This window comes from Desmodus rotundus, chromosome 6 (genome assembly GCF_022682495.2).
Source record: "Desmodus rotundus isolate HL8 chromosome 6, HLdesRot8A.1, whole genome shotgun sequence".
NCBI classification, from domain to species: Eukaryota; Metazoa; Chordata; class Mammalia; order Chiroptera; family Phyllostomidae; genus Desmodus; species Desmodus rotundus.
In genome coordinates, this window is record NC_071392.1 from 99,672,253 (window position 1) to 99,693,320 (window position 21,068).

The window sequence follows — 21,068 nt, forward strand, 5'->3', positions numbered from 1 at the left end:
ATTTAGTATAAATATGGCCACTACAATGTTTGGGACATACTTATACAAAAAACTTATTTGTCATTTATCTGAAATTCAAATTTAACTGGACATACTGTATTTTATCTGGAAACCTTACATGCTGTTCACTGTGCACACGGATTTTTATAAAATCACCCATAACGAAGGTGGCAGCTTACTGGACTAGAATTTATTTGCACCACCAATATCAAGGCTAAGTGTGCTGCTAAACTTACATGCGATATTACACGGTAATGACTATAATTTCAAGTCCTTATGCCTTTTAGACTCATTGATTTGCTCTTTGTTTAATTTCTATTATTCAAGAGCATGTGGTTTTAAAGGTATATACAAATACCTATTAAAATTGTTTCAGATCACTTCTCTCCTAAAATAGGAATGCACATTTAATATTTGATAATTATTGTTTAAGAAAAAGTTGTACTTAATATTTGGCAAGGAATTTTGTAGGATTTAAGACATACCCCAGAAAGGAAAAAAAAATGCAGGTCAAACTGGCATCTTACAGAGAATGTAGGTACGGCAAAGCCCCCGAATTTTCTGTAAAATCTTGGTCGTGCTTTCTGAAACGTCATATCATTTAGCATGATCTGCACCGTCATGCACAGCAGCTAAAATTAGAGCTCCAGATAACAGTGGTCTCATTCTGTGATCCTTTAAAACCACGTCTGCAGAGTTCTAAGCTGTGGGCAAGGTATTGCATCAATATTGTTCTAAAACAGTGCCCAAAGGTGCAACAACTCTTTTCTAGGCAACCAAAGCAACAGAAAGCCACCTTCGTGCAAACGCGGGCACTGTTCCGGGAGACTGGAGTGGCTTCAGGACCTCACAAACACACCACGCACTGCACCAGCTTCGTGTGCACACAATGCACGGGCACTCCCGTCGCTTTAAATGAGCCCCAGGTACTCACACCTGTCTCCCTGCAACCCTCCCTCGGCATCGCAGAATCGAGGTGTTTATGTCAGGACGGAGCTCTGATTTTGCATAACAACTCTGTAAAATGGAGCTTCAAAGGTCCAAATTGGAAATATTTATCCCTGAACAAGTGCAGAGAGAGGAGAAAAGGAGCTCTCCCACCTATGTATTCAATAGATTTGTGAGTACCTTTTGTGTAGGTTGTCCCCAAATTATTGGTTTCCCTTGGTTTCCCTAGATCAGGAGCGTACGTTTCCGATTTTGACTACAGCTTCCTTTTCCTCCCCTTTAGCTATTTACCTATTGCCATGTTTTGGCAGTGATACTAATTTTTTAAAAAAATGATTACAAACCTATCAGGTGGAAAATTGGTCTTTATTGTAGCACAAATAAACATTACCTATTTGTCCTCTTCACCATGGTTTGCACCTACTACTACAGGGTGGGAAACATCTCTCTTCTCTTTGGATATTCTGTGTATATTCACCATTTTTTTTTGAAGGACCAGAAAAGCGTAATAGCAAGTTACATAAAATTTAAAATGTTATATAGCAAATGAATAGATTTGCCGAGCCCCACGCTCACACATAGTTTCAATAGATGCATTTCAGCTTTTCTTTCCGCAGTGCGAGCTGAACAAACCATGCTTGGAGAGCAAGAGATGAATCTGCCAGTGACACATTTTACTTATCATGATAAAAACATGCAAACAAAACAATAGTCTTCATTGGAGCCCAGAGAGCCATTAGAATTACCGGATGGTGTCCCCCTGTATCAGAAGCTCTTAGATCTTTTCACTGAAAGTCCCAGATCAGACGTTTTAACCCTTTCTTTCATGTTGACCATCCTCATACTCAGTCAGTCTCCCTCCCCGTGGGGAAGTGAGCCCAAAGCCTAGTGAAATAAACACATCTCTCCACCTGGACACCCGCTAGTGCTCAGACCTTTGTGGCTTGATCTGCAAAGTCTCCTATGGAGAGACCAACTCTCGAACCGGGGGAGATGGCGAGGCCTTCAGATCTTGTTGTGAGTTAATCAAAAGAGCTAATGTGTCACCTGGCATGACACAGACTGGCCTGGCGAGTGCCAAAGCTTTCAGTCCACTTGGGTCCTCGTCTTGGGGTGTGGCCCATGGTAGAAGACACCCTGAATGTGGGTGAGGGTCCCTAGCACATGGGGGGACATGTAGCATGCTGGGCGAGGGTGGTAAGAGAAAAGACAGTAGGGAAAATACAAAATGAGAGAAAAGGGATTCGTTAAGACCCAGCCTTGAAAGCATTTGAAAGTGGCCAGTGTGACTAGTCTGCCAAGGCACGTGACCTTGGTCTCCGTCCTCTTTCCCAGAGATGACATTGATAGTCTGGGCACTGGTGACTCTATGGGGCACAGAACTCCTATGACCCACAATGCAAATTATCTTGAAGCTGTGAGACCCCACGTACATTGGCAATGGGTGTGCAGAAAGTCTTTTGTTTCTTTACCTCAAAGAAAATCTCAAGTCCGTGCATTGGCCTATCCTCGTTAAAGGCGGACTCCGGCATTAGTCTAGGCTAAGCAAAGCCACAAGATGAGAGAAGAAAACAAGCCTCCTCCTCTCTTTTCATCTCAGTGTCTGCAGAGAACATTTTCCTACCATCTGAATACAGGGCGGAAGCTCTTTCATAGGAAACCTAATGGAGGAAACGAGCCAAGGACAGGGAGTGGAAGGGAGTGGAAGGGAGTGGTAGCGGACAGTAAGCTGCAAAAAGCATTGGTTACAAGGAATGATGATGAAGACAATTTTAAACTATTCACAAACTAAGAAATCTCTTGCAGTGGCTGCCCCCAGGAACTCTAGTCTTGATTCTGTTGATGGCTTTTTCTTTATCGCTTTCTACATCATTAGCATTGCTATGGGAAGGCAAGGGATGGAATGGGACTGACAGAACTTAGTACTTATTAATTAAAATGATGCATAGCTTTGGCTGGACCTTGCAAGCTGGGCCTCAGACAACTAAGGGGGCCCCGCATCACGATCCAGTGATCTGTGAACTCCATCTCTCTAAAGCCATTTCATTCTATTGCCCCAGTCTGCACTGGAAAAATTGAGAGAATGGATAGGACTTATTGATCATGCTCTAGTCTTCGTAAAAATAAGTCCTATTGCAGCATGCTACTGGCCTCTTGGTACGGGGAGACGTCAGTTGCCGCTAAACAGACCCATCTCCCTTCAAGAGACTCCTCACAAGGCCACTGTCACAACCACCTGGGAGCAAACCCATACCTGCAGAGCTATTCTTCGTCCGCGTCTGTTACAAACTGAGAATGGTGTTCGGGTGACTTGCTGTGCGTTTTGCTTAGGTGGAGTTTTACTGCATGTTTGCTCACAAATGTCCGAGAGCACAACTTACACTTGAATTTAGAGTCTGTGTCCTCTTCGCCAGCTATGGTTTCCGGAGACCTCTGAGCCGACGACACCCGGGAAATCTCTTGCTCCACCTTGCCTTGCTGTTCCACGGCCATGCGGGTCATGTCCTTCATTTGGAAACCTAGGTGAGATTCTAAGTGACTGATGTAGGTAGACGGGGTTCTAAACTGGGAGGCACAGTCACTACAATAAAAGATAGGGTGTCCTTTGTCCATGTTTTTCAGAAATTTTGTCCCGCCCGTTTTCCTAAGCTGGTACTTGACATTTGCCAGCCAGTGGCTGATAGTGGTCATCGAGAGTCCCGTAAACTTTGAGATTTGCATTCGCTCTTGTGGCCCCAGGTCGGACAGCAGGTATTTGCCCTCTGATGTCTGGAAGAGGCTCGAAGCAAACTGAGCCTGCAGGATCAGAAGATGCTGAGGGTTCCAGTTGGACTGCCGGCCTTTTCTCTTATGCAAAGTCGAGACTTCGCTGGAGACATCCTCAAAGCGCCTGACATCCATTTCCAGCTTCATGGGAGGGACCCTGGAGGAAGCGGCGGGCTTTGGGGTGGTGGCTTTGGGGAGGACCTTGACCATGTCGGCGATGTCGGACAAAGCGTGCTTCTGAGGTGGGGATGTACAGGATTGTGCTTGCGAGGACTCGGCTTTCTTGCTTTTGGACTTGGTCAGGTCAATGGGCTGATCGTTGTTCTCAAACAGGTAACGCCTGGACACGCTGGACGGTCTCGTGGTGGCAGGGCTCAACACCGGCTTGTCCGTGACACTGAGACTTGACTTGTGGAACATGGAGATTGTGCTGGAGCTTGGGCTGGAGCAGGACGGGGAGCGCAAGGGTTCCGTGGCTTTGCCCAGGTGATTGTTCAAGACGGACTGCAGGGCACTGAGTGGGTTGATGCAGGGCAGGGCCGAGGCGGGGTTGGCGAGGGTGCACCCATTGCTGAGGGAAGATGCTGGCTCCAAGGGCTGGGGTTTCTCTTTCTCGCCACCCTCCTTCATCAGCTTGTCCTCCTCCTTCGGGGCACAAGGCTCAGCCTTTTTGGATTCGGAAGGGGTTTCACTGTTGGGGAAAGACTCCCCCTCACCGTGGCTGAAAGAGGATGCCTCTTCGTGGGGACTTTCTTTCCCACAGTCCTTCGCCATTTCAACTCTGTCTTCTGGCTCCTTCTTCACTTGAGTGTATGGGGCCAGGTTTGTGGGCACAGAAACCAGTGGCATTACTTTCCACTTGGGTGCAATAGGCCTTAACTTGTTGGCAAGATTAGGTCGAATCTGCAGTACCTGTGACCCCACCAGAGGCAAGGAAGGCTTGGTGCCCTCCGACAGCTGGTAGGCTGCGTGGATGCTGGGGTACGCGCTCCAGCTGGGAGCCCCGTTCTGGGCCTTGTTGATGGCTGTGGTGACAGTATTTTCCAATGACTTCAAAATGTCCCCTCCACCCTTTGAGCCATCTTCCAAATCCTCCTCCCTCAGATACTGGTATTTTATTGTAGGGTCTAAAGGTTTCTGTAGAGGGTCTTCATAGTCCTCGCTTTTCACAACTTTCTCATCCTTGTCGATCTCGTCTGGTTTTTCCTTTTTACTCTCCTTCTTTATCTCAGTCGTAGAAGCTGCACAGTCGGAAGCTGTGTTACTCGATGGCTTGGGAGCCAGAGAATCACTGTTGGGGGTGTCCGACAGAGACTGCATCTTCTCCACGGCGAGTGGGTCTAACACCAGCTGCTTCCCTTTCTTGGAGGCAGAGCTGGTGACCTTGAGAAAGTGGCCGGTGACCATCATGTGGGTGGTGAGCTGCTGCAGCGTGTCGTGGGAGCTGCCGCACTCCATGCACTTCAGGATCTGGGACTTGCAGGCCTCGAACTGCCAGGTGTAGCTGGCGCCGTTCTGGTAGCCGTAGCGGTTGTTGGAGGACAGCTGCAAGCTGGCGCCCTTTGGGGAGGAGAATGAATCTGCGAACGACCCCGTGGTGGAATCGGGGGAACACGGCCGATTGACATCGAAGACACGCTTCTTCGCCGGAGTGACGATTTTCGACGAAATGGTTGGTACTGGCTCCTTCAAAGGCACTTTTTGGTAATGTTTTGTTTTTATCATGTGGACGCTCAAATCTTGGAGGGAATCGAAGGAGTCGCCACAAAACATACATTTCAGAACCTTCTGGGCATCCTCCTTGTCCATGTCTTGGAAGGCCCGTTTGCGGGGCTTTGAATAGCTCGTGGGTCGAAGCTTGTCCTTTTTGCGGTTGTCATCTTGATAGTGGCCCGTTTCGTTCATGTGCACGGTCAGCTCGACCAAGGTGTCGTAGGCGGCGCTGCACTGGCGGCACCGGAACCTGCTGGCCCCGGTGAAGACGGTCCCGCACACCTTACTGCTCTGCCGGTACAGCTGGACTGAGCTGAACAGGCTGGGCTTTGACACGGACCTGGAAGGCAGGTTCTGCTGCAGGCTTTTGGACAGAGCGTCTTGGTGCCAGTCGAAATCGGTCTTGTTGCTGCCGTTGCGGGTGTCACAGTTCCGTCTGTCGCTGTTGGACAGCTTGAAGCCCAGACCCAGGCCCGACCAGTAGGAATCAGACAAGATGTTGGCGTAGACAGCTGTCATTTTGTCCATGCAGTTGTGGGCTTCACTCGGAAGCTTGGGGCGAGCGCTTGCTTTCTTGTCCAAGGCATCTCGACCGCACATGCTCTTGATGTCTGACACGGGATCGCTGGCATCGCTCAGCAGAGACTCATTCTCAGCGTCCTGATTGGACAGGTGGCTTCCTGGGGAGTTCTGGTAGCTGAAGCAGCCTTTCTGCTCCGGACCCATGTCTAGCTCCTCGTCTGTCCCGGGGTCATTGCTGCTCTGAAGGTGAACCACTGAACCACTGTCTTCCTCCTCTTCCTCCTCTTCTTTTATCTCCTCCTCGTCCTTTAGCTGTTCCTCCTGGGCGTAGCCTGCAAGACAAGAAGAAGAGATGAAAGGGCAATACCAGGTAACATATTCCATCCCCATTTCTCCACTTGCACTAAACGCTTTCCGTATCCCACTGAAGAACAGTTCAGCCTATACTTTCATGAAACGCAAGCAATGGACACAGGAAAAAAGCCAAATGATGTCTTCTGTGCTTCCTAATGCCCTCTGCTTTTTAATTGGCAGTAGTCATCATTCTGTACACATGCCTAGAATGCCAAGTTAAAGATGCTCATGTTCAAGGATTATGACTCTAATACTCCTACGATGGGACAATCACTGAATTCACGCATATGACTTTCAGAAAAGTTGGACTAAAATTCAAATCCTATGAAAGACATATCTTTACAGGGAAGGACATGGGCTCATAAGGAAACTAAGACTTGACCCTTAACATCTCCACGGTGAGGTTTACTGAGATACCTGGCTACACCGGCACATAATCACCTTAATAAGACGCTTATGAGGGCTCACAAGTAATTCGGATGCACAGCCTTTACAATTTTGATAGCCGGTGTCTTTGTGCTACAACCTTTTTATTTGTAGAGCGTTACACAGCAGGAAGGGAGATTATGGAGTCTTGAATAAGATCTTCCATTGATAGCCCCAAATTATGTAAGCTCAGCAAACGTAATGATTTTAAAATAATAGCAAATGGTGTCAGAACGGGAGGTTTGGGGCCTACCATATTCTTCTCAAACAGGTTCGTGAAGACCTTACAGACAAGGCTGAAAACTCCCCCTGGATCTTGTGCCTGTAATTTCAAATGCACTGTGATTTGTGGGGACCCGTCACGAGGTGCCAATTATACGTGTGATTTGTAGATGCAAAATGCTATTGGGGATGCATGCTTTCCCCTCTCTGAAAGGATTTAGGACCAGTAATTGCATAGGGAAAATGAAGGCATGAGAGAGCGGGTGCGAAGGGAATTAATGGGCAAATATCCATCAGTGGAGATGAGGAATGGGACTATTTATGCCCATGTGCTCATTTTCTTCACCTGGCCTTTCAGAGCCACGTGGATAAAATGCAACCAGAGAAACACGGAAGCAGCAAGGGTGATTCAGCCTTAGATTTGCAAGGCCCGAGTGATCTCAGTACAAGTCTTCCCTCACGAGCTTCTCTCTCCCCCTCAGCGCAGGTGGGCACTTGGGAGACACCCTGGGGTTATTTCTATTCACCAGGGAATGGAAAAAGGATGATCGCACATTGGAGGTGTGTCCTGTTGGCAGGCAGAGGGTGAGGAGGAAGGGGTCCATTAGGGGAAAAGCAGCTGCTGCAGAGGAATATGTAGTGGGCGATCACCCTCTCCTAAGAACTCTGCTAACTGCCCTGCAAATACATGCTTTCAATTCATCTACTACCCACACGAAGTAGGAACTATCACCGTTTTCATTTCACAGATGGGGAAATGGAGGCTTTCAGGTGAAGGAACCTTCTCCAGACCACACCCCTAGCATCACAGAGTCATGACCTGAACCCAGTCCAACTGGTGAGAGAACCCCTGGCCTTAACCACGAGGTGCCACTCTCTCTGTGTTACCAACCAATGAATGAGGACCCGTGGCAGAGACCGCAAGGTTAAAGGTTAAGAGGTGGCATGTCCCTGAAATGTCACTAAACAGAAAACCACCTCGGAGGGGAGAATTGTGGGAACGCTGGAGGCCAGAGCTCTCAATTTTGAGGGCAGAATCCCATAAAACAAGAAGAAATGTAAAAATTCAGTCTAGCCACCAGATTCACAGCTGTGTTCGGTATTTGGTTGCTGTTGGTGGTGTGTACTTGCTTTCCTGGCAAGACAAGAAGGGGGTTGTTCATGAAACAGGTGTGCTGGTTTCTAGTTCCATAAACTAACATGAAAAACCAAACGCTACTCAACCTAGTCAAACAACCATCAACGAGCAGTCACTATTTGCAAGAAAACCCCGGGCTAAAATAGCTGAATGACTGAATTGGACCACCCCCCTCATCCTCCCTGCATTTTCTTCTTCTTGGACTGATTTACATGTTTGCAAAAGGAGTCCTATCATCAAGTTCAAGGAGAGCGCCTGATATGAAATTGATAAACGAAATCGTTACAGAGCCAAGCAAAATGCTTCAAAGAATCAGGCAAATTTTATCAACCAAGCAGGGTCACTTTTGAGAATTAGAAGGGCTTTATTACTCCCACTCGGGGAGGACACACACTAGCTAGGACGAGTGTTCCAGGCGCAGCCACACCGTCACCACGCTTCGGGGGAACGTAATCACAGCGACAGAGGAAATCGTGTGTGCACGTGCATACACACAGACGTGGATAAACGTAGGGGAGAAACAGAGGGCTTCCTTTCATCACACTGGGTGAAGGGTGGTGCTAAGTTTTACTCATCTCGGGACTTCCAGTGCCTAGCACAGGGCCTGATACTGAGTAAGAAGATGGGAAGCAATGTGTGGCATTTTGTATGTGTGTTGATGAAAGACACAGGCGTGTTTACACTGCCTAGCCAATGTGGTCATTTTCTGCACAAGGAGAAGAGAAGTGGTCTTCTTTTCTGCTGACATTTGGAAGCTGAGCTCTCCGGACCAGCTCAGCTTCACAGTCTACTTTGTCCTTCTAAATGGATTCCCCAGAAGAAAAGTCGGAGACGGCGAACGCCTCCCCCACAATACAGATACAATTTTCTGCTTAATTAGGCATTGACATGTTTACTGTCACCTTTACAGAGGAGTGACTCGTGCTGAGAGACCCTTTTTGTCTGTTTTCTTCTGAAGGACAGACGGAATCGCAGGCACCCAATAAGGTAGCACATTGAAAAGCCTTATTTAAAAAAAGTGCCAAAGCATCCATCAAAAATCAGTGTATTTGAACAATGGCTGAGGGTCCCGAAGAGTTTTTAAAAACACATTTTACTATTATTCATTTAAAACTGCTCACTTGACTTAAGTGATTTTTGTTTGCCACCAGCATCGGAGGCTAGAGAGGGAAGACAGCCAGGATGGGGTTGGTCTGGGTGTATAATGAGTATCTGTCGCTCTCTCTCTATCGATGATTTGTTTAATAAGATTGCTTCATGTGTGAATCTTGGTGAAGCGGATGAGTGGCAAGTTTATTCTGATGAATACTTATTTCATAAAAGAAGATGATCGCAATTACACCAAGACACAATGAGAAAGGCCTGTTGTCTGCACAGCCTCCGTGATTGCGGGTGAAAAGCCAAACATCTTCCCTTCCAACCTGAACTTCCCATTTCGTCCCTTACCACTCACTGCCCGGCTGGCTACAGGGAGCTTCTCCCTTCCCAGGACAGCTGAGTCACGAGCAAACCCCGTCAGTCCTATGAGTCAATGACCGACGCAAGAGATCGTTTCTGTCCCACTCACTGTTCATTAGGGTGACTAAATGACTCCGGTCTGTTTGTCAAAGAGCTCACAGAATATTCCCTGTGAAAGGTATTAGCTGGCAACGTGGCTCGGTTTCAGCTCCTGCAGTGTTTTCTGCTGCCCTTGTAGGAAAAGTCAAACCCTTAGCGCGGCGTGCAGGAGCGTGCACGAGGCGGCCGCGTCTCTCTGCCTTATGGCTCTCGCTGCCCTCAGCAAAGGCACCCGAGCCTCCTTGCTCCTGCTTCACCTGCCAGCCCTTCACCTGATGGTGGTTCTTGGCAACTGCAGATTTCTCTGCCTGAAAACTTCTTCCTCTGGACCCTCCCCTAGTTGCTTCCTTTTTATTCTTCAGGTTTCGGCTCAAATGGTCTAGATGATATCAACTTACTTACTGAAATCCCTATAGCACCCAGTGTGCTCTGAAATCTTGCTTGTTTTTGATTGTCTCCTCCCCGTACATGTAAAGAGAAAATGCCTGTGCCCACGAAGACAGAGCACCACTTGCTTCTCCCAGCACAAGGGCACACCCCACCCAGTCCACACACTGAATGAATGAATGACTAGCACACGCAACGCAAGGGGATTATTCCAGCGGCAAACTCGGGCTCTGCTTCTCGGCTGGCTAACAGCACCTGTGATGAGTAAAGTCCCTCACCCCCAACATAGGTCAGGTGTGAATTACAACCACTCCAATCAACTTTACCCAATGAGGAAGTCAGAATAAATCCATAAGTTGTCTTTTCGAAAAAACTCAGCCACCAACTAACTTTCTTGTTGCTAGATATCCCTGGGCTATGCGTTTAGACTTTTAAGTGAGAAGGCTGCAAATAAGCACCAATGCTGCAAAGCATCAGACAATGCACTCTTAATGCGAGCAGACTTTCATTCAAGAAAGATTCACACATGGGAACTTTGAAAGCATGGACTAATCTGCCGTGGATCAAGTGCATTAGCTGTTCCAAGATACATGCTACACAGATATCAGGGGGCCTGCTCTTAAATTCTTGGTTGAAAAAAGGAGAAATGCATTGGAGAAATACACATGCTACACAGTTTTTGAACTTCAGAAATAAACCCTTAAATTTTAGAAATTACCTCTTATATCAAAGGTTAAAACCAAACAAAGAAGAAACAATTTAAAATAAAATTACCACCCCAATTGCTCCAAAAACGTCTAGCCAGAATGATTTAAACAAAATTGTGCAAAATAATTCAGGGTGGCCTGATGTTAGATATCAGATTTTTTGCTAGGCATGCATATTTGTGGTTGCCTTGAAAACCCACAGTAAAGTGTTCGCAGTAAAAAACACTGACAGTTTTTAAAGTTGCAGCAGAGGTGAACGGTTAAAACCCGTGAAGAATATAAAGCTCAAGAAGGCTGATTTTCAAACACTAGACCAGAATTCAACCAAGCCCTCATTTAAAAACACATCTGGTGGTGACAGGATCATTTTCGCCAATCTGCCCCACTAAATGACAGTTTAAAATCACAGGACAGTTCCACAGTGTGCAGGGCAGACGTAAATGAGGACCCTGCAAGGGTTTCTTGCCTTGTGCCCAGTAGGTGTGCTAAGGGATGACACAGGGGAGGAAGGTCTCCCTGTCACGAGTCTCTCGTGTTTTGGTGACTGTGGTCTAGAAATCTGTTAACACGTCTATTATTATTGGCACTAATTGGCACTTTTGTTGGCAGGCTGAGTAAAGAGATGGGGGATTTAGTTCGAGGAGGCTGAGCTGCACGGCCTTGGTGGCCGGGCCCTGAGTGGGGCCCCTTTGGAGGGCCACGTGGAGAGGACCTGTTGGCTTTGTGTTTCAGGAGGTGATAGGGTGTGGGGCGGGGGGTGTCCCTGACACCGTGTCTGAGCACGGACTTCACTTTACCGAGAATCCAGGTACGCGAGCCCAGGCTCAGCCTCCCTGCTGTCTAAAGACATCATCGAGGTTCCCGCGCATTTCTAAACAGGAAAACATTCAACTGGAAAAACAGCATTCATGATACATGCACTTTTATTCCTGCCACACCCCCTGTATATAACTCGTGGACATGAGTGTGGCTTGCACACGAGTGAGGGAGGAGGGCTTCTTCCCTCCTGTCCAAATGCAGGAACTGGACGACTTCTCTAAGACGCATGGGCTACAATGGCAGGAGGCTCCTCCTGATCCCGTAAGTGCTCGGTGGAGATGGATGGAGAACTTTCTGAAAGCCATCAAAGATAACAACATCTCTCCTATTATTTCCTGCAGACCATTCAGTTAATTGGAATGTTTTACAGGCACCAGGGATGCCTAACAGGCGGGGTCTGTGTGAGACCGGAAGTCCATTTACTCGATGTGCTCTTTCCTGGGCCGTTGGCACAGCTCTTGGGACTATAAAGCTGTTTTCTGATCAAACCTTCTGCCTTTTCCCCCCGTCTTGGTCATCAGCTAGTTTTAGTCCCAGGAAGGGAACACTCTGTCCTGCCTTAGCGGTCCATCTGCTAATCATTTAATCAAGAAATATTACACAGCTAGCAAGTGCCAAAGACCTTAGTTGCATTTCATTGGGACTTCCACCACAGTGGTTCTCCAAAGGCCAAGGAGGGGAGAGAGGTGAGTTATGGGAAGAACTGGGGTTGGAGAGGAAAAAAGGTCATACATTACTGGAGGAAGGCAGGTAACTTAAATGGGCAAAGCAGGTCAGGTGGGAGAAAGATAATCCTTGATTCTGAACTCAAGGAGAGCTGGTGCTCCGCTAAAGAGACACAGAGGGCCTCTGGGCAACTGGAAAGTTTATGCCACCTTGAAAGAGTACAGCTGCTACTCAAGGAGCAGCCAGGGGGGTCTAGGGTTGTCAGCAACTTTGTTTGGACAAACCATGTGGATGTAACCAAATACGACGGGGGCCCACACATCTGCAAACCCCGCACCGAGGGGCCCACGGGAGGCAAAGAGATTGAAGACTGGGCATGCTTTTCTGGTGGTTCCTCATACCAGCTCTTTGACTTTGATTGTTACCTGCCAACCCCAAACGGCAGTGAGCCTCTCAAGCAGCCTACCTCCCAGGGTCATGGCAGGGCAAAGGAGGAAGTGGAAGAGAAAGTCCATTGTAAACCCTCGCTACTGCAAGGGTGGTCCTTGGACCAGCAGCTGCAGTGGCACCTGGGAGCTCATTAGAAATGCAAACTCATAGCCCCACCCCAGGTCTATGGCCTAGAAATCATGGAATAGAATCCAGGGGTGATTCATATGCTCAAGAAAGGTTGAGCAGCCTGCTGTACATAGCAAAACCGTAATTAGTAGCAAGACATTCAGCCGACGGACCTCTCCCTGCCTGGGTTCACACGAGTGTGTGGGTACCAGCTTCGTGGAAATAGAATCTGACTCCGAGAGCTGCAGCTCCTTTCCTCTCCAGGGATCAAAGGGCAAAACGCCTGCGGCTTAGACAGCTAATCCCAGTCTGCAGTGGGAAACACTGAGCAGGAGACATCTAAGAGTCACTGATTCAAGGGCTGATCAGCTAATGAATTCATAGGATGGCCTACTGGCCTTGGTTCGAATGTGCCAATTCCTGCTGAAATGGATTTTCAGAAAGGTACTGGAACTTTCAGAGGCTCAGCTTCCTCATCTATAAAATGAACATGAAAATAGTATTTACTTTCCAGCACAGCTAGGAGTACCACATACGATAAAGCGTGTAAGATGCCAAGGCTGTAGGACTACCTCCTGACTTCCCAGCCTGTCCTAGGCTCTTCATAAACGCCGCGCATCCTGACCGCTGCCCGAGCCCACAGATGGCTGCGATCGGCTGCCCCTGGCAGCCTCTGTCATCCCTAACTCCTGCTCCAAGCCAATGGCTTTTCGGTGATATTCGCACTTGAGATGAACCAGCTTTGTCTGTGTCATGCATAAGAAAAGAGTTTCCTCCAGTTTGGGGTTTGTTACTCAATATTAAATCACTCCTGCAAGGAGCTAGCGGTACATGTGCCGGGAACTTCCGCAGAAGTGATGTGCAAACATCGAAGAGTAAGTTATTAGGTCGTTACCCGTAACGATAATGTCTGCAATCTCCAAGAAATAAAGTAACCCACCATCCGAGGGAAAAGAGCTTTGTTAGAGGCCTTGGGTGTTGCGTCGAGAGAGATGACTAATACTCAAAGCAGAAGGTCTCCTGGAAAAATGCTTCGTACTCAGCTACATGGAATTTCAGAGCAGCATGTATTATTACTGGGCAACGTCCTGGTGACAATTTAAAAAAGCAGAGTGAGAAAATATTCATGAAGAAGGGTGAGAAGAGGGCCACGTCACGAGCTTTGTGGTCGTTCCAGTTGAGAAATCATTGTCCTTATATTATCCTCACCCTGAGAGACGCGTAAATCAGAAGCAGGAGATAAAAACGACAGGAAATGGAACTACTCGGTAGGGCTGAAACCTTCCACCAAAGTAGGAGTTGCAGGCTTTGAGTTTTCAAGTTGTAGCAATTATTTTTAGCAAAATATGCATACTGATTTTCTATACATTTCCCCCGGAATGGGGGGGGGGGCGCTACACGTATAGTTCTCTCCAAGACTGGAAAGTTGGGAGGGTTTCTTTTGCCAAGAAAAGGGACAGTGAATCGTTGTCCAAAACAACCTTCTGAAAGTATCTGAAGCCGGTGCACCATCTGTATCTTTTCAGACAGATATTCCTATTTTACTTGAAATAACATCATTAGCACAGCCATCCCACGGAGCTAGAAGGTGATCTTGTTTCCTTCTTGCCTGGCTTGGAGTCAAACATCTTTTCTCTCTCCCTCTCTCTCCCCTCTTCCCTCCCCCACCTTTTTTTTTTTTTTTTTTTTTTTTTTTTTTGGCGAATGCTGCTTCTTTCTCTGAAATATTTCATGCAGATAATGGATAATGACCGCTTCTCATTGCCTTTTCTCGAAAACGTCTAACTGCATTAGCCAAGAACGGACACATTTTAACTTGCTTCTTTTGCGAAGTTCATGGCTGTGACCACTTCCCATTAAGAAAGAAGGAAAGAGAGAAAAAAAGACCACTGTTCCTCAGAGAAGCTACACTGGCAGGGTCGGAGAGGGACCTGGCCTTTGCTTCTCTGGTGAAAGGTCCCTGTTGTCTGTGATCAGAGAAGTCGGAGGAGAAAAGAGCTTTTGTGCCGTGCAGCGCAGTCCTCAGCCAGGGAAGGCTCTCCTTGCCCCGGCATTCTTCAGTTCTATGAGTAACGGCACAGATGTTGGACTTCCCAACTCTTCTCCTTCACGGTGGATTCTCCAGCAGCATCCTCACTGGGGACAGCCTGGCTGAGAGGACCACAGTGTACAGAACATTCCTTCCCTCTCTCCCACCTGGGAGTCCAGCAGGGTTTCCACCCTGGTACAATCTGATCAGATGTAAGGACTGGGAAGAACTTCCAGTTCGAGCTTTCTGGATGTGCTTTCTGGGTGATCAGCACTTACGGAGCCACTCAACATACCCTTGGGATCTTCAGCGACCGGAACTCCCAGCTTGGAGGAAGCTTATTCTCTACTTAAAAAAGTGCTTATGGCTACCAGCTATTGAGAGCAAATGTATGTGTAAGAGCTGGGAGGCTAATTTCTTTATATGTGTTACATGACTCGACCCCCACAATAGCTCTGTGCCTCATTCAAATTCCATCTTTACGTGAGATGATGAAATTGAATTGGCAGAGAATGTTAATTCCATCTCGGGAGACACACACAGCTAAACTGGGACTTGAATCTGGGTCTGTTGGATACTAGGATCTGTGTTGGATTCATCCCTCTTCCTCACTCTCTGTATCTAAGTCATCAGTTGGAGACGTCAACGCTATTTTAAAATAAATCTCAACGCTGCACGCTATCACCTGTTTCCATGCTCCCTTGGTCCAGGCTGCCAACATCTCTTCTGTGGCAGATGCTGCAGCCTCTTCGCCGGTGGCCAGACTTGCTCTCCCCTGGTCCACTTTCCTGAAAAGCCCTGTCTTTTCTCCATCTCAGACCTATGTCCCATCTCTCTCCTCTTTGCTGAGGTCTCAAAGCCAAAATGCTAATGCCTATTGCCTGAACTCACAACATTCTCTCCTTCTTTAAGGCCTTTGAAATTCTTTTTCTCCTATGTGGAAGATTTCGCTGTTTTCTTATGCCAGATTCTTTCTCACCCTTTGAGTTTCAGCTCCAACGCCTGTCCTCAGAGGGGCCATCCCTGACCCCGAGTCCCAAATGCCAAGGTCGTTTTCTATCTCAGTGACCCCTGCCACCCATTTTTTCTTGACAGTCCTGATCTCAACTTGTCATTGTTTTTTTTCCTGATTCACTTGATTGTTTGTCTTCCCGGGAGTCACTAAGCTCTTTGAAACAAGTTAAGTCTATCGGGTTCCCCACTATATCCCCTGCTATCCAGAGCCAAGTTGTTCAAATATTTGCTGCATATATAGGAAGAGATAAACAAATGAGTGCGTGCTTGCATCTGTAAAACACGGTTTTCTCTACCTGAGAAACTCAGGGTTCACTCATTGGTCTCTTAACCTGCTTTCAAGCCATAGCAAACAACAAAAAAGCCTTTTCAACAGTGTATCCCTTTGGATGGTTGAGGTGTCTGCACAGTCTGCCAGACAGGCAGGGTCAGATGGGGTGTGGACTGAGGGTCCTCAAAAAGAACCTTTCTCCCTCCACCCTGACGCCTCTTCCATGCTGCTTCTCCTTACCTCACTCCCCACTAAGTGACCTTTGATTATTTGGCATGAAGCAAACCAAGAACTGATCTCTATGAAAATATATAGCCGTACTCTCTTGTTTTTGCACTGCAGGACAGGTGAGTTTATACGATCATTTCCTGGCAGCTGGATCCTAAGGAATAACACGTGCTCCCGAGCCAGATGAGTCACTGTCACACTGCAACCCAGTGGCTCTCAACCACGAGTGAATCTGTGTCCAGGGGACATCTGGTGATGTCCGGAGACATCTCTGGTTGTTGCGACTAGAAAAGAGGTGCCACTGGCATCTAGTGGGAAGAGAGACTACGGATGCTGCCCAATGCCCCGCCACACAGCAGAGAATTGTTTTAGCCCCCGATGTCAGCAGCTGAGAAATGCTGCAAAGTCAAGGTCAGCTGCAGCCGTGGGACCTGGCACTAGGAAGGGTGATACTCCTCCTCTGTCCAGCTGTCGGTGACGCAGGGCACTGCATGGAGGAGAACACTCTCTTACTAAAGGAAAACTCGAAACGAAAGCATGCGCATCACTTTCACAGGTGGTGCAACACGCAATCGAAAAGCCCAAGGTCTGGAGCAAACCTGCCTGAGTTCAAAGGTCACCTTTGCCACGGCTCCCCTCGTTATCTTGCGTATACTAACGACCTCTGTGGGTCTCGATCTTTTCCTCTGTAGACTGGAGATGAGAACACACCTGCCTCAGAGACAACTGTGCGAAAGGAGAGAACCGGGAAGAAGTCGGAACGTGTGGTCACAACAAGCCCCTCTTCTTGGGAGCAAGCGCCATGCCCCGGTTGTGGACAGCAACATTACGGCGCTGGTGTTCTCAGGGCATTTAGAATTTACTCTTTCAATGCTCTCTGAAAAAAAAGCCCATCAGGCCTTCGCATTGTTCTCAATCAACGCCTCCCGGATTCATTTAAATCCCCTTATCCGACTGAGTGTTTTTACATGACAAGACGCAAACACACGCGCACACACACACACACACACACACGCAAGAGAGGTCCTGACGAAAGGGGTTAGCATTTCCAAACAACTCCAGCAACTCTGTCAAATAAATCCTGGCCTGGTTCAGGTCTTAATTAACTAGGTTAGCTTTTAAAAGAGGCAACTTATATAAAAGAGCAAGTCTGATATGAGGCCAAACCCACACTGGCCAGTTGGACGGAGCAGTTCTTGGAAATGGCCCAAGTTCTGGGAGCTACAGAGATCTTCCATCTTTTTGAATCGACAGTTTGAATAATCTAATGGAAAAGTCTCCAGGGTCTCTGACCCTTTGATTTTGGGTTAGGGCTACTTTAAGAATGTTCTTTTCAAAGCTTGTCATCTCTCCTCTGTCCCTACCTATAAAATATATGGGTAAATAGGGAAAGTCTTGAGGTCACTGTATAAGCACACCCCACCTCCTCCCCAGCCCGATAGCACCAACTGGCTATTGTCCCAGCAGAGGACAGGGAGGGCGAAAAGACTCTCTGGTGACCTAATACCCTCCAATAGTGGGCACTGACGGACGGTTCCTAACACAGCCACGGTCTTGCCCTTTGTATTCTTTCTGGCCTTTTTCTCTGTTTTATGTATTCTCCGCTCCTTTTAAAAACAGTTTTGTTTGTTCTCAGGCAGCTCCCAAGCTCCTCTCATGAAAGCTGAATTCTCCTAAAAGATAATGATATATATATGTATTTTTTCTTAACAACAATGATGAAAAGGAAATGTTCTGCTAACTGGTTAGTTAATTTGCTTTTGGCGGTAAGGGATATTTTTCTTTTCCTGGAGGAATCACACAAAAAGAACCAGGGCTTTCTGACCTGGAGGCATGGGTGGCTGCATCAGAAAGGCGTCTCCTTTTACTAGTTGGTAACACGTTTGAGTGATTCTTACGGGATACAGAGGCAATTAGCATTTATACCTAAAATAAAGTTTCAATGAGGACATTGGTGGCCTTCCCAGAGTCTTGTCAATTTTTTGTTACTTACAACATTTATAAATGAAATTTGCTAATTCCTGGGCAAAACTGAACAGATCACCAATATTTCAGGTTACATCATATTTGATAATGTTGGTCCCTAATCTATTAAATGTGTGTGGGACTGGCACCACCCAGTTGTGTGTGGGTGGGGGGTGGGGCCCAACTTGTCTAGGCTAATTGCCTGGCAATAGTGGCTTACACAAGTGATTCAGGCCTAACCTAAGACAATAGGCCCCTTCTCATGCGTGAGTGTATAATCTCATGAACTGCTGACAGCAATTATCCCAGCATGGAGGAAGGCAGCCTAAAGACCAAGCAAACATACACAGGAACACAGAGCCCAGAAAACTGCAACAAATTGAAGCTAGAACCTTGATCCAACACTACCTGAAGCTTGACTGTGTTTGTACTTTGGAATTTCACGAGCAAATAATCCCCTTTACTGCTTAAGATACTTTGGGATGGGTTATTTGCAACAGAGAGCTTCATGGTATATCTACTGGTCTGTGCATATTTTGTAGTTTTTCTTAACAACATATATAGCTGTCACTTTATAAATTAGATACATCTTTAGAAATACTTGCATGTTAGCCTTGCTATGTACATTGCATGAGGCATTTGTTTTATTCCTTGGTGTGTACATTTGTTAGTCCCTAACAATTATGATGGCAAAATATTACAATTTTTTGTCTGACAAAGTATAATCTCCTTTTGCTATTCTGTCCGATAATTATCCATTATGATAACCAAGTCGATACTGTAAAATCTGGGATCGGTGCTCCCAGGCAAGCACCTAATTCCTTACTATTTACACATGGGCTATTTCAAACTCAGCCCATTTTACAGGCCCTCTCCTCATTAAGGTCTTCTCCAAACTCTCAAAGCAGAGTCTGCCTTTCTCTGTGACCTGTAGGACTTGACCCATATCTACTACTGCTTGAATCAAGTTGTGATTCTTGAGCCCACGCCCCAGACAGTAAGCTCTTTAGGAGCAGGTAGGCTATGGGTGTTTATGTCCATGTGCCCTGCCCCCAGAGATTCTAGCACAAATGCTCTCCTCTCTCCTTTCCCGCTTTGTCTTCTACAGCCTTCCACAGGGGCTTGCACACAGCACTTCTGACTCTTGCTTACATGGAACAGCAGAAACAACGTTTACCCGAAGAGGGGCCCAGTGCACACTGAATCAGTTCCCACGTGCTCACCGAATCAGAGACAGGCCTGGGGCCCCACCTCTCCTCCCAGCTGGTACCACACACGTTCTTGATGACTCAGCTAGGGGTGATTTTGTCCCCTGGGGACATGTGGCAATGTCTGGGGACATATTGATTGTTATTAAGTGGGAAGGTGGGGTGAGGATGCTGCTGACATCGAATAGGTAGATGTCAGGGATGTTGCTTAGCAACCTACAGCACACAGAACCGCCCCCGAGACAGAGAATGATCTGGCCCAGAGGTCAACCATGCTGAGGTTGAGAGACCCCGCACCAGAAATCTCTCTCTCCAACGTGACCTTGAGCCCCATGAGTCCAGGGGCTTGTCTGCCTCGCTCATCACTTCATCCCCAGGGCCAAGCACAGCTGTTGAAGTGACTACTGGCTGCTTTAGTCAGAACATCATCCGTCCTCCACCATGGGCTCTCCTGGTGGAGGGGTTGGTGGGGGGTTGGCGCTCTGCCCTTGCCGATTGTCCCCTCCGCTTCTGTGACTTGGGTGAGTTAATAATTGAAATCATCTTCCCTCTTCATGCTAAAGTAGGTTGTTCAGCAGATTTTAATCTCTAAGGCATCAGGGCAGTTTGGGACTGACGTCAGAACAGTGCTGTCAGAAGCAGACCTCACGCGTCCTCTCCCTTCCAGGCACACTGGGAAGGCGCCAGCAGGGCACAGATCCGGGTCTTTGGGAGACTGATTTCATGAGGCCCCAGAGCATCTGGACTGTCTTCTAACGAGAACAATTCAGACAACGTGTGTGTTTAAATATCTAATATTCTGTTTAAAGAGCAAAGAGGTAAAACAAAAACAGGAGAACTTTCTTGTTCCTTTCCATTTTTGGTGTTTTTGTTTGTTTTGCATATGGACACATGAACTCATCTTGCCCAGTCAGACTCTTGCTTTACGGAATTTGAATTCTGACCCCATGACCCAAGGACGGAATATGGCTGGGGTGGACCCCTCCTGACAACAGGTCATAAGGCGATCGTCTTTGCTTCTGCCCCTGGCCCCTCAGGGGCTTATGGGCTCCTTCTCTTTTTGTAAGCTACTCCATACTCCCTCCAGCAAATTCCTTGTTCTGACTCAGGTTAGCCAGAGATAAAATTTGTTGCTTGCAAACAAAGACCTCATTGTCCCACAGATGATGCTCTATCCATCCTTTAAATCAAAGAATGCAATTGTACTAACTCTGACAGAATGGTTCCTTTGCGTGTCAGAACAGGACAAGCCTAAGCTCTTGGTGGCGTTGCTTGGCATCCAGGAGAGGGCAGTTAATAATTTCAGAGATAAATAGAGAGACCATAAAGCACGGCTAATAAGAGCATCCTATTTCTAGAGACCAAACATTTCCCTCCAAAGCCAGAGTGCACCTGGCCAGATGGATGTTTTTCCCGGAGAGCCGGCTATGCGTATGGGTCTGCCTTAAAATCGCTTCTCAGGAATGGATCATCCCCCAATGACTTGGATGTGCCCGACTAGAGCCTGTTTCCAGCGCTCATCGTCTATTGTGTCACTGATCTGCATATTTAAGAGTCCCCACATGCTCAT

At 47.3% G+C, this 21,068-nt stretch overlaps 1 protein-coding gene across 7 annotated transcripts in view; it reads right to left on the minus strand.

The window, feature by feature from the left end:
- Positions 1 to 21,068, minus strand: part of TSHZ2 (teashirt zinc finger homeobox 2) — a 405,639-nt gene that overhangs the window by 151,214 nt on the left and 233,357 nt on the right. For 3 of the 7 annotated variants that reach the window (XM_024559525.3, XM_053926472.1, XM_053926473.2), the window contains one exon: positions 1,296 to 6,281. In XM_024559525.3, the coding sequence (XP_024415293.2) occupies positions 3,211 to 6,281 (3,071 nt within the window). In that variant the 3' untranslated portion in view covers positions 1,296 to 3,210. Of the gene's footprint in view, positions 1 to 1,295; positions 6,282 to 21,068 lie in introns of those variants that run through there. The other 4 variants (XM_045194613.2, XM_045194612.2, XM_071221733.1 and 1 more) reach the window with 2 other exon arrangements.